Source organism: Athene cunicularia (assembly GCF_003259725.1).
Source record: "Athene cunicularia isolate RWA chromosome 1 unlocalized genomic scaffold, athCun1 chr1_part1, whole genome shotgun sequence".
NCBI lineage: Eukaryota > Metazoa > Chordata > Aves > Strigiformes > Strigidae > Athene > Athene cunicularia.
In genome coordinates this window covers 71,653,499-71,672,802 of record NW_020799091.1, presented here as the reverse complement: position 1 = coordinate 71,672,802, position 19,304 = coordinate 71,653,499, and the positions used below count along the sequence as shown (strand labels likewise).

The 19,304-nt window shown below is 38.9% G+C and overlaps 1 protein-coding gene across 1 annotated transcript in view; it reads right to left on the bottom strand.

Annotated features, from left to right (window-relative positions):
- Positions 1 to 1,905: 1,905 nt before the first annotated feature.
- RP2 (RP2, ARL3 GTPase activating protein) overlaps positions 1,906 to 19,304 on the bottom strand; it is a 34,410-nt gene continuing 17,011 nt past the window's right edge. Inside the window, exons 3-6 of the mRNA XM_026845994.1 lie at positions 10,720 to 11,385; positions 8,983 to 9,097; positions 7,728 to 7,813; positions 1,906 to 4,509 (exon numbers count right to left, since the gene is read on the bottom strand). Coding sequence (XP_026701795.1) covers positions 4,426 to 4,509; positions 7,728 to 7,813; positions 8,983 to 9,097; positions 10,720 to 11,385 — 951 coding nt within the window. The 3' untranslated portion in view covers positions 1,906 to 4,425. The remainder of the gene's footprint in view (positions 4,510 to 7,727; positions 7,814 to 8,982; positions 9,098 to 10,719; positions 11,386 to 19,304) is intronic.

Genomic DNA, 19,304 nt, shown 5'->3' with positions numbered 1-19,304 from the left:
GCTTTTACCAGGTTTGATGCTTGTAAAATTTTCCCATACGGAGACGGTTGTGTTGAGAGACAGAAGTCAGACTAGAGAGCTTCAAGGAAAACTTCCAGGCCGGCAATACAGCAAGTTATTATTTTTCAGAAATTGTTACCCTCAGCAAATTGCTATAGCTTATAGTGTGAGCTCTGCAGTGTCCAGGGAACGGGGTGGACCACCACAAAGCTGCCTTCCAACACACACTGCAGCAAGAATGCAGTACTACAGCACACAATGAAGTGCTACAGCCCACTTGCACCATCCCACTCAAGTCCATGCATGCTAGAGACAATACCTACAATCGGCACTTATTCATAGCTTTTAATACTGTTTGAGTAGAGTTTACGTGGTTTAGATCACGTTTAAACATGCCTTGGAAGAGCCGCTCCTGCAGACCTCCAAAGACCTGTCACCCTTATGGATTCAGAAGGCTTACTCACATTAATTCAAAAAAGAAATGGCACAAAGGTCCAAAGGAGTCAACAAGGAACCTGAGAGCAAAAATCCTAGAGTTTTGGAACTACTTAGGTAGGTACCTGGGCTGCTACGAGGTCTTAAAAGATCAATTTCACACCAGGTTCTATTAAATCTTTAGTAAAAAAGCCTGGGGAATTGACACCTTCTATACGATATTATCAGCAATGCTAATTCAAATATGCACAGAAAGCTGAATGCTGTATGAATAAAGCCTAAACACTTAAAAGCCAGCATTTAGGAGAAGATATTCAGCTACAGAGTTCTCACTCATGCTTCAGTCAGTAAAACTCCTTTTTTTGTCCCTATTAGAATGACTGAAGCACATATTTTGTCATAAAGTTTCAGGCTGTTTTTTGGAATTAAAAAAATAAATCTGTCCCAGTTATGTAAGTGCATCCTGGTATGTGGATGACTTAAATACATGCCTTTTTTGCATGATTATTAGATACAACAAAAGAAAGTAGGTAACTTCCTAGCAATTGGGGCACAGACAAAGCTTCTGCATGTTCGTATTTGAGGATATGATTGGTAAAAATTCTAAAAATACCTAAGGACAGCTTTGCTATGACTTAGATACTACATCAAAGATTACTAGGCAACTCAGATCCAATTGGGGTACAAGATTTTTTTTAAACTGTAATTTGCACAATAATTTAATAATAATTGCACAATAAATAAGTGTAAACTGAAAGCTTCATTTCTTTAAAGTTTCACCATTTTACTCAAAATATTCCAAAGAAAATGATATTGATACAGTCTGTCATGTTCTTAGCAAACATTTATATGTCATGAGAGTTACCCTATACCATCCCTAGATGGAAGACTCGTTTCTGTCCAGTTTAAAGTCGAGTTTGGGAATTTATTATCTGTTTACCGATTTTCAGATGTTAGATGGCATATACAAAGGAACTGCTTTCTAACTGAACTAGTATAACCACCACAATCTATTTTTGCAGTGAGCACATCAGTAGCATGCATCTAGTACCCAGTGAGGTAAGCACAGTTAAAAAGCACAAAACTTTAACAAGTTAAAAAACAAAACAAAAGGAAACAGCCAGATGCACACACAAATTAGGGAGAAGTGCTTTAACAGTCTCCATCAAGGAATCTCTGTACCTGTATCTCTACAGATTGATATGTGACTACCTTCTGTCATATTTTACTAGGAAGACTACTGTGTAAAGTTAATCATATCTGCAGTGACTCTGGGGAAAAATCCCTGCTGTCAAAAATTCACCTTTTCTGGAGCATGGATGACTGCAGATTTAAAACTTATTTTCAGTTAGCTGTGAATATCTATTTAAAGTCCCTGTTTAAACAAGAAATTCAACTTTTATACTTTAGAATGTAATTATGCTTTGCAATATTTCATGATTTTAAAAAGTCTTCCAGAATCCAGTTTAATTTTTCAATGTTTATTATCAATCACATTCACAGTGCAATACAAATTACATAAAAAGCTATACAACAAACATACAAAGACTACACGAAGCCTGTACCATTCTATAATGCGTACCAATGCTTAGGCTAGAAGTGTTCTTAACATCTGTTAGCAAGAAATTGAAGTCAAAAAAGTTAAATAATTGGCTTGAGAAACTCCTTCATTATTCAGGTTTTTATTATTAAAACTCTTTGTGGATAAGCAGGCTATCAATGAAAAAAAAAAAAAAAAAGCAACACTGCTCTTTCCTGGCATGTAGAAAAGTTTTTCCTCTGTTTCAAGCCTAGATTAATTTCCAATTAATCACCCTGTCCTCCAGCAAAAGTAGTCACAAAAATCAATTTAGCACTTCGTTTCCAGAGTACGTTGATGATACAAAAAATAAACTATAGACATACATATAATCATGTGTCAGCGTATAAGTTTGGAAATATTACATATAAAAGTTTAGAGACCAAGATGGTCCAATATATGCACTGCTTAGATAAATTACACAATGACAATTCTGAAGTACATTACACGATTTTAATGCACTGTCCATACCGGAAAGATACATTTACTGTACATGTCTAGAATAAATCCTGCAAATATTCATCAATGAGTTGCACTAGTACTTTGATCAATCTAAGCCTTTTTGATGTTTTCACAGCCTGGCCTCACACATACAAAAAAAAATCCTGCCTGGCTAAGTGCAAATAAGTGGTAATTTCCACTACCAGTCAGATTCTGGTGGCAGTTTTATTTTATTTCACTTTGTCAAATAAAAACATTTCACAGGAGGGACGTTTTTCTTACCTTCAGTACACCAGTGGTTTAGTGACTTCAGGAAACACTCTTCCATATTTAATCTATGCATAACTTTAGCAAGAAGTCCTAAGGGCATATTCTAGGTACATAGTTTAAACTAAGGGCAAGCATTTGCCTAGTAGCAACAAAGTAACAGCTCAGAACATCTCTTGGACATGACAGAATTATGAATTTCAAGAGAACTGATTCTTTCATATGCTAATTCTAAAAAATTAGAAAGAGATGTGTTTTTAGCCACCCACTGTTGGAGCTCCAGAGCTGTGAAACTGATGAGTCGAGACTCATTTTCAGCTAAGATGCACAAGATCTTCCCTTTTGACTGATGACTATAATGACAAAATTATTGCTTTAGCACCTCAACACAGCCCCAGTCTGTTCAATGGATTGTAAAGGCTACATAAACTGGCAAGCCACAGTTTTAATTAATAAATTTGGTTTTGTGCATCTGCATGCACAATCTGTTCAAGTATTAGAGAAGGCTTGTAAACCTGGACATAAGCTTTAAGTTCATGTAAAATAATCAGTAATGATGTAATATGCAAAAATAAATCAATCATGTATTTAATATCCATATAGATTTGCATTCTAATATGCACTATATAGCAATAAGCATCCTTGCTGATCACTATTCAAATGCATCTTCCAAAATGCTAGTAGCACTTCCTCAGTCTGTTTTTAGAATTAACCCAAAATAAACCCTACAGTAGCGTATAGTACTTCACAGCCAAATTTTCTGTACTACTACTGAGTGTAAAACCCTTCTCCTGAGGTCTATCGAGGAAGAGGGTTTTTTTTAACACCATCAGAGCCCTTCTTTGACACCTGATTGCTCTATGTCCTTTCTAGCAAACAATAACAATGCCAGAGACTTATGCTCCAAGCCCAAGGGAGCCTCATGTATATCCCATATGTGACTTAGGAGTATCAGAGGCAGCTGTATCGCCAGAGACCTTGAGTAGACCTCAGAGGATCTCCAGCAGAGCACTCATGCTCAGAGTTCACCTCAAAGCTGAAGAGCCTGGCAAGTGCTCACTTACCAGAATGCTGTTATGACAACTCTCATAATAAATGCTGTTGCAAACAACTTTATTCAAAAAATATGCTGAAGCAGAGTAAGCCAGATGTACATTTTAAGTCATGCACTGCTTCTGAAAGTATGGTGTAAGGAGAATTCATTTCAGACTAGGTTTTTCTGAAAAAGTCAACGGCTACAGCTTCCTCCCTGGCCCCCTGCGAAGACAAATTTGCATGTGGGAAAGTTCTGAACAGCGAGTTCCACATACACACACTTTCTAAACAATATGTCCGAGTTAAAGATAAAAATTAGTACTGCATCACATTTGGATCAACATCGCACTTTTCAAATATATATTACCATTAGGTGTTGACAAGAAATATTCAAGTGTGAGCAGAAGTTTAGAAATCACTGTGAAAAGTTAGTAGAAAACCTCCATTGTTTTTTGAGCTGAAAGTTTCAAACACAACGCACATGGGAAGCTATGCCATTTACTCCAGTTCAGGTAATATGGTATTAAAACCACCAATAGCTTTATAAAAGGGATATATGAGAAATACAAAACCAAATGACAAAACTTATCAGATACTAATGCAATATTCAAGCAAAGTGACATCCAAGTTCTGAGACAAACCGTATGTGAACACCTTCGTGTTAAATCTCACATTCCCATCTGCATGTCAGCAAAGTTGTAGAAATTGTCCACATCTTGAGACGCTGATGCCTTGCTCTCTGATACAAAAACCTGTTTTATTAAACAAGAAAATAGTTATGCATCAGTAATAAAGAAGTTCAAGTAATCTTTGCTCATTCAGAGTCAGTAATGGTTATTTTTATTTTTGGATTTCATGAGAGGCACAACTCTGCTGGTTTTCACTGCATCATAGAGTAGTCTTAGAATTCTCTCTGCCCTGATACACCCTTTGTTACGGTCACCTGTTCCAAGCAGACATCCTAGCTGCAGTAACCCTAGCCTTCCACTGATGGGAACTAAAAGTTTTGCGCTCCATCATTGAGGGGTCACAGCTTCAGCTAGTGTCCATTTAGATGCATTTTGCTTGGTAAAGTCAAACTGTCCAGGAGAGGAGCGGAAAAACACACAAAAATTTCAGACTGCCATTAAGATTTCCTTTAACAGAAAGGCAGAGTTTATAAGAAAGACTCACTTGCACTATATTCCCCTCAAAAAAGGTAGTTGCTTCTTCATCAGATGTTTTTTTTAAACAACTTCAATTATATTTGCATTTTGTAAAATTGATCAGTGCATGTGAAAGTCCAAGCTCTAGGACAGTCATCTTTGAAAGCTTTCAGCAATTCAACTACAAATGCCTTAGGCAATGCTCAAATAGTTCAGTGCAACAGTTAATCAATCTGAACACACAAGTGATAGCCTCAATCAAAAATTCAAGTTCTTACTATCTTCTGTTTTCTATACCTCAGGAGGAAATCATCACTGTCTCAGCATATCAGTGTCAGCACAGCCAACTGAGCCAAGTGAAGTGCACCGGGGCTGTTAGGAATGGGTTATTCCAGATGACTACGCTCCTACAGTCACCACTTTTCTGCTTCAGCTTAGAATACCATGTCAGTGTAAACTATGACAGTTCCTTGAATTGTTTTAATTAAACTGTGTTTTAAAATGAATGTCCTGTTGTCCAGTAAATTTCTGATTTAAAAAAAAAAAAAAGTGTCATCACAAAGCAAGTAGTTTCCTAGACTGTTGCTTGGACACATGGTAGACTCCTGTTTGAAGGGGCTTGAAAACATCTACTAATTATTTTGCAGTTGTTTAGCATGACAGCGACTAGTACCATGGTCACAACAATTAAATAACTTCTTCCACCATCCTTCCCTACCAGAACATTAAAATAACCTGCAAAATGTAAATTGTATGTATAAGTGATGAGATGGAGGAACACCACTAGAAAGCATGCCAAAAAAGTCACATCATAAAGAATGTCAGAGGTAAAGAGTGCAGACCTACCTAGTCCACACAAACAGGCAGTCTGCTTAAGTGCACAGCATAGAGCTCTCCTTGTAACACATCGTTTCTACCAAACAACTCAAAAAAAACTATGGTGGTGCTACTGCTGAACAACTTTTCTACTGTTTAGAGTATCTAGAGTTGTTTATCATATTTATTTCAGAAACAAAAACCTGGTGAAATTAAGGTTATTAACAGATGAATTGAAAAATTTTTAACCGTAGCTTTCAAATGCAAATGTAGCCACCTGCTGAAAAGCAGATTAATCTCCTGCAAAGTCTTACAGGATACATGTCTTCCTAAGTGCTTCTGCCATTGTTTCTTGATCAAGGATACCTGTAATTCTTTGAGCACTATAACAACTCTCAAGCATGATAAGGGCAGCCAGCAATGAGGTGAAACTATTTAATAGAGCATTCCTGAACCTTCTGGTAGTGATAAATCTGAAGTTTGTTATACTCCTGAAATTGCTTTTAAATTATGTCCCAAGAAAGAAATACATTTTCTAAAAATAAAAGTATATTCATGATATTCAGTTATCGAGGGATACACACCCAAGCATTGTGTTTATCAGAAGTTTTGGAGTTACATTTAGTCTAAATAAAGATATATATTTCTCAGGAAGCCCAAGATTCTGCTTCTTAATTCAGTGCAGCAAATGTTTAATAAGCAAGGTAGATTTTCCTATGGAAACAGGCTGTAAACAGAGTTTACAGATGCAAATCCAGATGCAGTAAATTTCATGTTTGGAACTGAATCCAAACTCTACAGATCACCTCCAAGAACAATGTTTACTTCAAAGCATGAAGCACACAGTCTCAAGTTTCTGGATGCATTGCAGATTAGGCCATTCAGTGTTATAACAACAGATACCAGTCATTTTAGTGAGAAAAATACAAAATTTTATTTGTTCTACTAATTAATATCACTTCAGTCTCCGAATAGAGAAAAAGTTCTATATGAACCAGAAAAAAAAAAAAAAAAAAAAAAAAATAAAATAAAAAAAATGTTAACCACACTAAAAAAAGCCACTGGAAGCTCCTGCTTAAAGAGCCCAGTTTTATGGTAAAATCTGCAGTGATGACTTTTGAGATACAAGAATAATCAGTGCTATCACAACACTGCCCAGTTCTAGTTTTCTCCAGACTCAGAGCACCAAATTAAGGCCTACTACACATCAGGTTTTTGTTGGTGCAATAGCAAATGCAAAAAAAGCAAACACTGGCTGCCTTTGAGATGACTTATTACAAGGCAACTGTTTTCCACAAACTGGGCAGTGTAGTTCTGAGTAACTCTTTAGAAAGGAAAGACAGCAAGGAGCTGTATGGACACTATGTCTCAAAGACATTCTAGTGTTCTTTGAACAGCTACTTGAAAGCAAAGGGTTTGTCACTTTGTTATCAGGGTGCTCCAATTGTTTACAGAAACTCTGTCAAAACCAATGCCATTCAGAGGAATGGAGACAGCAAGCAAAGAAGAGGTGTGGTGTAAAGAAGCTACAGTGAAACAAGAAAAAAGAAAAATGCCTTTGAAGGAAGGCATTCTGCAATACCCTACACTTTTGTAAAAGTAAACCATGAAAAACATCCCATCATATTATCTTTGTTGGGCTTTAATAGGCTAGGACATCACAAAGCAGACTCCAGTATAAGACTTGGAGCAGAGCTTTTCTCCACTATATTTACTGAACTTGTTTTAACTATTACGTGAAATAACAGTTTCAAGTGTAAATCTTCTATTCTTCAATGGAAATGGGGATTTAGTACTCTTTCCCGGGGCAATTTTTCTTCTCTGACAAGCAACTTGAGTTTTGAGTACAAAAATAACAAACAAAACAACAACAAAAAAATAGGATATTCAGATTTCACTATTCAGAAACCTAAAAAGATGGTGCAGTACATCAACACTACATCTTGACCACGAAACATCCTAGACACTCTGTAAAATTTTCTGCCAATAAAAGCAATGCATCAACTTACCTTGGTCCCACTAAAAACATCATTTATAATGCTTTGACATCCTTCCACAGCACCATCTCCATCGAACTCCAAAGCAACCACTGGACCTAGAAGACAGTTTCATCTAGAATCAATACTACTTTTAAGCTTGGCATTGAAACAGTAGATCTCTCAACCCATAGGGAATTGTGAAGCCTGCAAGAAGCATTTTATGTTTTTCACTTGAGCTGCCATAATGCAGGATAAAGAATTAAAAACACTTAACCATATCTTCAAAGTACAGTGTTACCAAAGAATAAATTATCTGGAATTCCATGATCATTTTTGCAGAGATTCTGGCAGGATTCCAGGTTTACTTCTGGAAAGGCTGCAATGACACCAAAATTCTAAGGAGTGCAGGGCATCATGGAAGTGAGTCAGACTATATTGCTCAAATAGTGAGCCATTTCACAGACATCTGGAGTAGGACTGAGTCATTCAGGCATTTTTGCCTCAGTCCTAATATAGCAAACTGCCTGATTTTTAAACGTGTTCTCACCCACTATTCGCAGATCCCCTTTCTCTGGTTTCATTCTGAACATGATATTTCTTCCCACATGGGCTCAAATTAACCCTTAAACTAGACTCTTGTCTGATAAGTACAATAACTTTTATCCTATTCTTGCCATGAGCACCACAGAACTCTTATCTTACTCTAAAAAAACCCGCATGTTGCTACTAAGTTTGGGAGCATGTATTGAGCTTTAGCATGTAACAGATGGCAAGATGTCAGTACTTCTTCAGGAAGAGACAAAAACCAATTAGTCAGATCAATAAAAAGGCTTTTGAAATACTCTGACAGTACACCAGTGACAAACAAGAAATTAACACTTGCATGCTTTATACACATCTATACCGATTTGCTTAAATATGTATACAGAAACACTGAACATCGAGGTGGTTGAGCAGCAGTGGTGATAAGTTCAAAACAGTCTAAAAGCACAAGCTTCTTCTGACCACCACAGACAGATCTGCATCTGCCACTGGTCCTGGGCTATGTAGCTGGACCACTAGAGGGGGGGCAGAGCCACAAAATACATGTGGAATAGCTCTTTTCTGATGCCTTTAGGAGTTCTGGCTGGTTTAGGGCCTCACTGAGGCTTCCAAAACTCATCTCAACTGGCTTTACACTATGGCCTTGAAACACAAATTTCTCCTTCGTTCCCCTTTCTTCTCCAGAATTCTCTAATGACAGCCAGATTTCTATATCAAGAGAAAGAAAACAACACAAACTCACCTTTTTCAAGCAGTGGAATGAATTCTGATGCACACTGCTGGAAAACTCTATGAGCATCCTCTGCCTTCATTGAGACTTCTTTAGTCTGTACCAGCTGAAAGCCTTTACCAGTCATCTGTTAACAGAGAAAGAGTTCATGTTAGAAATGCTTCTAAGTCAAGAATTCAGCTTGAGTATCCAGGTTACACTGGAATAGACCCATTTTCCCCATACACATTAAGCCACAGAGCAAAGTGACCCTTTTTGCTCTTTTCAAAGACCATTTGCTCTTTCTACATTTCTGTTTATTTTTATTCCATTCATCCAGACTTTCTCCTCTGCCCTAGTGCACCTAGAGGAGTAAATGTGAATGTTTTTATTTTATATTACAGCCCAGGGTTGTGTTTTTTTCCCCACAATCCCTCACAAGCTGAAACTAATGGGATTTAAAAGCATTCAGCATCTGGAGTCAAGCAGTTCTCATTAGTCTGCAATAGTTCAGTCAAGCATTAGTTGAAACTCTCATCTATCCACTGCTGAATTTTTCCATTTTGGAAAAATAATTACAAACTTTATAATACACACAGCTTTTTACTTCAAATCTAATACAACACTAAAAGCATGTGGAGAGGAACAACTGTATTTGTATCACATTAATTTGAACCCATTAATCTATACAGCAGTAATATTTCCACAGATTCTCACTAACTAGCCTTTTACTGTCTTCTGAACTCTAACATCTAAAGCGCTACTAACACAGGAGAACACATCCTCTTTACTGCAGCTATTCCTTCTTCAGAAAAAAACAACTCATAAGTATCATTATCTCCCTTTACTCAAGTACTTGTTAGTAACTCAATTCCAAAAAAATCCAATCGGGCAATAGTGAGAACATGGAAACACCCTACAGCTTTCTTTAACAGCTTTCTGCAGTTAACAACCCAAGGGAAAGAGCTCCATCGGTTATTTTGCTGATCATACAACACTGGGATCAGCAGCTTTCATAGATAGCAAAAGAATATAACTTCTCAGAAGCTGTAGCTCATGGTTTCTGGCTCTGCTCTGTCATCCCTGGCACTCTGGGGTGCTAAAAGCAGCCAGCCACTCCCAGATTTTAGCCCCAGGAAAGCCCAAACTCAGCCAAGTTTAGGAGCTGCTGCCTCACAGGAAAGAAAAAAAAAAAAAAAAAGACAGCACCAGCTATTTAAGTAATCAAAGACAGCTGACCAGCTGTGACAAACATTCACTGCCTCTTCCAGAAAAAAATTCCAATACTGGGTGGCAAGGGGGATGCAATGTAACTTTTTTTTTTTTAAAAAAAAAGTCTCCGTTAGTCCTGGAAAAACTTTCAGGACATACTGTTTTGTTAGCTGATTGTTAGGGTGATAAACTAACAAGGTAATTGACTATACCCCTTTCACAAGTTTTGCCAATCACTTACTCTACTTTTGGCTAAGTTCATCACATCAACTAGGTATTTTCTTCAGAACAGAGCTTTGGTGTGCCATGATAGAAAAGTGCACTGGAACTACTAGAGGATAGATGTGCCAATCACAGGATGTTCGCCGTAAAACAACTGTCTGATCAGATGAGCTCCAGTCTCTTACCTTGTTTTAAGGTTTTAAACAGTGCAGTTAATCAGTACAGTTAGTAGACAAGCAGAGCCTCTGTGTTCTCCCTTCAGAGAGCACCAAAGGTTGTCCAGAGAAAAGTTCAATTAGAAATTCAAAAAGCTGAATGCAGAGCAAGGTTGCTTACCTCATCAATTAACTTCCTGGCATTTGCAGTTGTGTAGTCACCAGCAAAAAACACGGCCAAACATGATTCATCGCTGTTTTTCTGTCTCCGTCCTCGAGTTATTGGTATTATGCTCCTCGTAGCATCAGTAGAAATTCTAACAGCTTTCAGCTCCTCAGAGCTGGGCAGAGGAACATAATCTTGGACTACAGCATTCTCAGGCAAAAGGCCCCAGTTATTTTCTCCTGACACAGGGGTAAAGTCATGAATGTTGCTCCATGTGTTATTGAAGATACTCAGTCCAGCATCTTTAAACTGCAAAGCAAGCTCAGGATAATAGTACTGGAAACATCCGAACTTCATACCCGTGGAGGACTCAATAATGGGCTGGGTGGCACAGCACAAGAATACCTCCAGTTTCCTGCAGTCTCGAGTGCGAAACTGTTGACAGGCCACTATGCATTTACAATCTTTGCAGTCACGGAAAAACACACTGCCTTTTATTGGTCCTAAAAAGATTTGGCAGTTTACACAGTCATCAACAGTGATTGTAGCAGAATGGTCAAATATGTAGATACTACAGTTCTCACAGTCCTGAATGACAAATTGTTGCCCTGATACTTTTCCAGGCAGTCGACCCACAGTTTCATCTTTAAGTCCAGAAAAAGTGTAATCTTTGGGGTCAATCTGAAGGAGGAAAGAAAAAAAAATAAAATAAAAAAAAAAGAACATTAAAGTCTTCACATACAGAAAATACTATAATGCTAAATGTCAACTGATTTGCATTAATTGAGGGAGCACTGAATTGTATGGGGTAACCGTCCAGAAAACTCTTCAAAGCGTGATGAAAGATCAGAAGCAGCTCTTTTAGCTAAACTACTGGAATGCACAGTACTAAGGTACAACAAAGAATTGAAAGTATACTTCTGAGATGCTCCAAGAAAAAACTAACTCAGTTTGTTCTCTAATAAAGAAAGGGGATGAAGGGAGCTAGCTTTCTCTACAGACTCTAAAGCATTTCAAAAAAGATGATGGTTCTGTTATCGTAATAACTGTAATAAATGAATTTGCCAACATACTTAAAGATTCATAAAGCTAGAGATACACAGTATTTCCTTTTCAAGTAGTTTTCTTGGTCATTTTACCACACCTCAACATGTTGCAAGGAAACCTTGCTGCTTTCAAGCAGCATCTCTTTTATTATGTTCACAAACTATAAAAATCTCACTTATCTGTGCCACAGCATTACCTTGTGCTAGCAACTACCAAGGTTTTTGTGCTAACAACAGCTACGTGATTGTTTTAGCTATGAACAACAAGCAAACACTGACAGTGGTGGTGCAAGGGGCACATGTACAGACCTCTCCCCCTCCACACTCCAGCATTCCCTTGCCGGGGGAGGACACTTGAGACTATGGCTTTCCCTGGGACACTGTTGGGGAGCAGCCACCCGGTGCCGAGGATGGTATGCAATACAGGTGGCCAGCATGAATAATACAGCCTATGCTGTCGTAACACCAAAGGAATCCAAGCTGGCTCATTTCTAGATATACGTAAGTCTCAAGACAACTACAATTCCCTGAGCAAATTCTACTCTGCCCTCTTGTGAAAGCTTATTAAAATAGCACTTAGAAGTATACAAGTACCTGAACTAGTCTAACATAAGATCCCTTCACAAACCTGCTATTTGATTATCAGCCCAAGGGCCCTAAAGTTTGCTTCATCATAATCAGTGTTAACGCATTACAACAGTTTCTGTATAGCCCAATTTGTAAGAAACTCCTCTTCCTCCTCCTCCCCCTCCTCCCCAGCATTTCAAACATTCACATGAGATTTAGATACCAGAAAAAAAATAAGCCAGGATGGGTTAGTGCCAGACATTCACTAAACCAGCTCAGCCTAGTTAGCTTTTGTCCAGAACAGCTCCTGGAAGCTAAAGTCTCTACCAATCAATAAAATGTATTCCTTTATATACAACACATCTGACCTCCAGACAGGAAAGGACGTTTGCAGCTGATCGATCTTCCAAATAAAATGCAAGTTTGAGACAATGAAGATGGCTTCCTAGAAGTGTCCCCTCAATCATATTTAATAGCACTAGTACACATCCAGGAAAGTTAGCTGGGAGGCTCAAATGATGAGGGACACAGCACAGAGACTCAGACACATAGTATGATTAGAATTCAAACCCTCTACAGTCTTAAATCTCATGTACTGACATATTTGGTCCATATATAAGATATTTATACTCATATTCTCTCCTACTTGAGAATATAAGTATCAAAATTGCTTTGGGACATGTTCTTCCCAGGCATCTCCTAGAACATTTATGTGTACATGTGTGTATACATGTGTGTGCGCTAACAGTTTGGGGGTTTTTTAATAACCTTGGGAGACAGGCTTACTTCCTTTAAAACAGGGACAGAGGAACAGTTACTTCTCTTAGGAAGGAGAAGTTCAGACTTTCCAGAACTTACAGCTTTTTTGAAAGTTTACCCCTAAGCATGTGCTTCTAAAATGCTCTGCTCTAAAAAGCCTCTGAAGCAGCACTAGCTTGTCCAACACAGTGGCCTTTACAAAGATGTGTGAAACTTCAACTTCACCTTGCAATTTTATTTAGGCCTAGGTGAAAAACACTGCTTAGTCAGCTGACCCACAGCTTACAGACAGTTTCAAACGAGTGTTTGAGAAAGAGTAGTAGTAGAGTTTAATGATAAAAGAAGTCAGCTTATTAACAAATTCAGGAGCTCAATTTTATTTCCCTGACGTGAGTTCTGAGAGTTCTGCCCTGACACAACTTTTACTTCTCCATTTGTTCACAACACTAGGGAGTTTGCCAATTTCCTTTCATTTTACTCTGCAATTTTCCTTTTAAAGACTAATAGTATTTATTGACTAACATTGCCATACTGAGTAGAGGGACTGAAATAAATAGTTTTAACACTCTCCCTCCTCACTTGATTATTGCCCATGGGGAGGGGGGTAACCCAAGAGACTGTAGCAGATCTGAATGTTTCACTTCCCCTGGGTAAAAGAAACACGCCAGAGAAAGGAGCGTGAAGCCAGAAGTGCGATTTTGAGGATGCATCCCAAAGCTGCTAATATGCTAATTGAAGAGTTTCATGCTCACCATCTCTGAAGTCTGCAGCTATCCTCAACAGGTTAATATTGAATCAGTGCGTCCACCTTCCTTCCCCTGACAGTCAGCACTAACTGTTTATTCAGCTCTGTCTCTGCAACATAGCAAAAAAGGAGGCTAGGAAAACCAAAAGCAAGAGAAGAAGGTAACATCAGCAGCCTCATACAACCATAAGGAGGGCTATGTAGATTTCTCTGCCAGTTCACCTGCTGCAACTTCTGCTGTAAAATCTTAGGCATGTAGCAGGTCAGCAAAAATCAACTATTTGATAACCCATCTATTTATCCTTTGCATTTGGATAAAGCTTCAAAGAACTTTGTCCAAATCCACCCATCTTACCCAGGCAGATGCTTCACTCTCTATGCCTTAATACATTTCTAAACGTCTTTTTTCCCCCAGGATGGTATAAGGCCAAATGATGACAGCATTTGTAGAGACAATTTTAATGCTTTCAGCTGATTTTAAAGAGTTTTTGGAGTAGATATGAGTCTTGCATTAACAGATATGGACACAGCTCATGAGCTGAAACCTTCTAACAGAAGTACTATGTGCAGGTTCAGGAATCACTCCATAGAGTGACCTAAAATAACAAGATATTCTACCAAAAAAGTAATCCCTGCTTACACAATACTCCTTCCTCTCAACAGAGGTAGAAAAGTCTCACCTTTGGTTATCAGTGATGACATCAGTGATGTCTGTTACAAAAGACTGCAGAACAAATTGTAAGGAGCAGGAATTTTAAAGAAAGGAGAGAAGTGAAGGCAAACAAAAGCTTGTCATGGTTGCTTTGAAATCTAGAAAGTTCTGCTGCAACAACTGCAAGATGTGTTAAGCAGCCTTCCTTCCTGCAAACACTTGTCTCGCAAGAAGGTCAGAGGCCAGATGTGAAGGCTGCAGATGATGTATGTCTCTTCAGCCATCATTATCCCATTTACTAGCACCATGACTAGGCAGTTCCCATTTGGAAGAAGACTTAGAAGTACTAGACCCTCACAGCTTTTACTAATAACTGTGCCTAGAATCACCAAGGACCGCAACAGCTTCTTGAACTCTTTCTGGTACATGTTCATGTCTTAACAAGACTTTTTCACTGGATCCATCAGGAAAGTGGTTTTAGTCAGCCACCACAAACATGAGAAGGTACTGCTGTTCTTGATGGATTACAGTTCTCCCCTAGGTTTAGACCAAACAATAATTTGTGAAGTCTTTCTAAACTATGTACACTAAGGTCTTCTCTTTTAAATATCATTCTCAAAAAGTCATTCCCTCTCTATATATATCACTACACATAGCGGTTCAGCTATGGACCTAAATACAGTTGACGATGTACAAGAGTTGGCTCCTGACCCAGTGACTTTAAAAGCTGCAGCTCTAGGGTAGGCACACAAATGTAAGAGGCTTTATGTACTATTTTTGTCAGTAGGAGAATTAACAGGAAGGAAGTAAGCAAGACAAGTGCATTTCTGGGCCTAAACACTTCTGCATGGATTTGGTGCCCTTAAGTACTGAGTTGCAACATTCTCTGGAGACACATTGTTGAAGTTATTAATCTCTGGCAGATTTCTAGATTCTTAGGCAACAAGAAAGCGTGGAAAGAGGAACAGTATGCGCAGGTTCCAGTCACCACCATGCAGTTTTTCATCTTGGAGCACCTCCTGCACACATTGACTTTAAATGTGGCCAATATAACAGTCTGAAGGCACATTTCATTCTGTTTTTTGTTAAATTCCTCATCTTCCAGGGTACCCGTAATAGCATAAAACAGTCATTTTCATACTGTTCTGAGCAGCAAACTATTGCCAAATACTGCAGACAGGAGAAGAGGAAGAAGAAAGGAAACTACTGCACGCCTATAGCTGATTTAACTGGAAATACTGTTCAATGTGAACCTGCTGACTGTTTCTCAGTTGACAGACTGCGTTTTGAGAAATACAGCAACAGTTCTTCTGGTGCACTGGGAAGCTTAAGGGAGATGCATTGAATCTAAGGACAAAACATTTGTTTAGTTAGAACAACAAAAAAAGTGATTTTATTTATATTCCAAAATAATATATAAAGTGGCTACCTAAATGAGATCTAGATAGTTCAAGACAGCCACATTAGCTCAGATCATTCTACCAAAATCCTCAAATGTAAGATAACTAGCAAAAGACTATCTGTGTTTTATATAGAAAGCTAAACCTCTGAGGTTTTTTGAACTGTTTGAATACAGCCATCACAGCCCAATTTAGCAATGATAGATGTGTGCTTCCTATCAACTAAAGCAGTTAGGTTGCAAGTCAACTGACATAGAACGAAACCTTACTTGTTCCTTGTAAAAGGAAAAATCATCTGGGAAGGAAAGTCCCTCTAAGCTTTAAACACTATTGTGATCATAATTAATCTAATTCTACTTCTTTGAACATGAGACAACAGCAGAAAAGATGATGTAGCTTTTGTGTTTCTTCTGCAGAGGTCACACCACATGGGTGTATGGACCATCACAAGATACAAAATCCCAGCTCCTGTCTATATGTATCCATATTCAGTTACTGCTGGTCACCATGTAAACAACATTAGTCACACAGAAGGCAATAAAGTAGGAAAGGAAAAGGGAAACGAGGAGCAGAAATACAACCTTAGATTTCAGGCAGAAACCTTGATGAAGAAGGCTGAGGAGGGCTGAGCACCACCAAGTTCCTCTCCCACACTTGGTCAGAAGGGGACTCTCACGACAGCTCAATGACATCAATATATAACAAGTCCCCAGGATGTGGTGCAGTGATAACAGGCTCTGTAATAAACTGTACTCTACTTATTCTCCTAGACTAAGAATCCCAGAGCAGCAAGAAACTCAACCTCATCCTTTTCTTCTGCTTTCAACGTAAGCTGATCCTTTGATTCTTCTACTGCACCACAAGTAATCTTCACAAAGTTCTCTGAACCAAATGGTCAGCAGACGTTACAGAGATCCCAACAGACTTATGATGCAATGTATATTTGATTAATTTTTGCATACCTTAAAAACAGAGACTTCTATCCTCACTTAAATGGGGTCACATAGAAATCTGAAAAGGCCCCTCAAATTCATATACTTTTCTTAAAGTCAATTCAACTATGAGCACCTTATAATAGTTTGCATTTAGAGTCTTCTACCACACGGTCCATTTTTGGCACTATTATACAAGTGTTACATGGTCACTAGGATATCGTTGTATTGGCTAGGTCTACACTAGCAGACAGTATCCAGTACTAAACATCTTTTGCCACCAGAGCATAATTAAAATAGACTACACTAGTAATGCTGTCTTTTGAAAGCAGAAGAAATAGTTTCACTGAAGGAACTCTTAAGGTTCAGAGCATCTTTCAGCACAGCTGTCAGCTAGCAGTCACCTTTCCTCACATCCCTATTCAGACAAGCACGCACACGAGTGTGCCTACATTTCTCTGCCTACAGTGAGAGCGTCAGCATGGCATTAGTTTACAGGGAGACAGCTAGAGTGTCTGAGCAGCAAGACTCACGAGAGCTTACGAGAACTGCAAACAACTGCCAAACCTGCTTGCAAAACTGCACTATATAACCAGAACTGCATCACTGAATAGGACAGCCTAAAATTAGGAACACACCCTCAGCCCTAATGGTCGACAACACACTATTAGAAGTAACAGGAAATTAATATCAAAAGACTGCGAGCACATCTGTTGACAAAGTTCAGATTTTCTGGTTTCAGTGCACAATTCAATGCACTTAATGAACCAAAATGAGTCTTAATGCCACAAGTTTTCTGACTGACTCCAATCTAACTTTGTGTACAAACACAAATTGTGAAATAACTTAAGTATAATACTTGTGATGCAGGAGAAGTGAGAAAGCAACAGACAACAGGGTAACGTATCAGACAATACTTAAAAGCTACTACATCAATACTGACTTCATATCACATAATACAAGCTGGGATCAAGTTTAGCACACTAAGTGCTCAGTATTCCTTTACCTAAGGCCAGGCATCTCAGTACTGCTTTCCTGGTTTAACATACTAAGCTTATATACAAAAGACCAATGAAAGAGCAAGAGAAGTGGGCTTAAACATTAAATAGCTGTTCTTGAGCTGTACAGTACAAAATTAAGCAGCTAATTTGACAGCTTCCACACTGCAGTAGCACAGCCCAAACTCACTGATTTTTCTAGTTTCTAAGACTAAGCTTTTATAGAAAAGGAAGAAGTTGCTGTGCATGCAATACATTACAGGCTGGGGTTTTTTTTCTCTACAGAGATGGGTTGGTTGTTGGTGCTGTAATAGCCTCATGTGTTATCTTGAGCCTACTTCCAGGACGTTAACAACAGTCATCTCCTTAGCAACAAGGCTGGCGGTTCTCTGAATTGCTCCTATGTTCTGATTTCTGCTCTTTTAGTTTTAGAAGTTAGAACCATATAAGCAGATTGAGTAAAAACTATCATATCAGTTGAGCTTTAGCTGATAAATTTGCTCTAAAATTAAATAATATAGTTTCAAGAGATCATTTAGTAATTTCCTTTTGCACAGAGCTAAATTTCTTCTGCTACTGTAAAATATGTTTTGGGACATCCCCCCTCCCTATGAGAACAGTCTCCATGCAAGTAACAGGCTGCCATCCTCCCCTTCTCTCTCCAACACTGCACTGCAAATATCCACTAGCAAGTCAAACCAACAAGTCCAACACAGATCAACTGCCTTTGTCCTCAAGGAACTGATTCCTCTGGGCCATGCGCAGGCTCTCTAGCTCATCTCCATCTAAGCTTGTCTTAATCTGCTTGGAAGACTTAAGGGACACCCTAGAGCACCTGGCCAAGTTTAAAAAACAAACATGCTAAGCATTCAAATAAGTTCACACATTTTCTTTTCTATACTTGTAAAATATGGCCTAAAGGTTTGGGGATTTCGTTTTTTAAAACCACATCAATTAAGTTTATGGTCTGCCCTGTTTTCTCCTTCCCCCACCCAAAGGCAGCTGGAAAGGATGGGAGACCTATCAGGGTTATGATGTCATGCTATATTTAGGAAGTGAAACTTGGAAGGAGGGTGAGAGGAAACAATATATCATCCAGCACTGAAGTGCTTGCCTGCTTGAGACTTCACAATTGCCTCCAATGGGTCACGAAACAGCACTGGGAAGGATCTGTCACTTCAGGGATGAACAGGCCAGTTTTGGTTCCTCTAGCTTTTCAAAAAAAAAAAAAAAACCAAAACCCAACCCACCACCCAAAAAACACAACCTAAACAAAAAAAGTCCCAACAATCCAAACAGCCAAGCAGGAAGAGTAAGTATTATTGACAGCCAGGGCACAGACTATGTCTCCACTGAAGCACCGGGTGCAGGGCCTTGGGCTCAGAGAGGCGCCAGCAGCCCCCCGCCGCCTGCCCTCACCCCGGTCTCCTCAGGTGACACCCGCACCCGGGGGGCTCCGAGCTACACCACGGCTCCCGCCGCCAGCTGCCAGCCCCCGGCC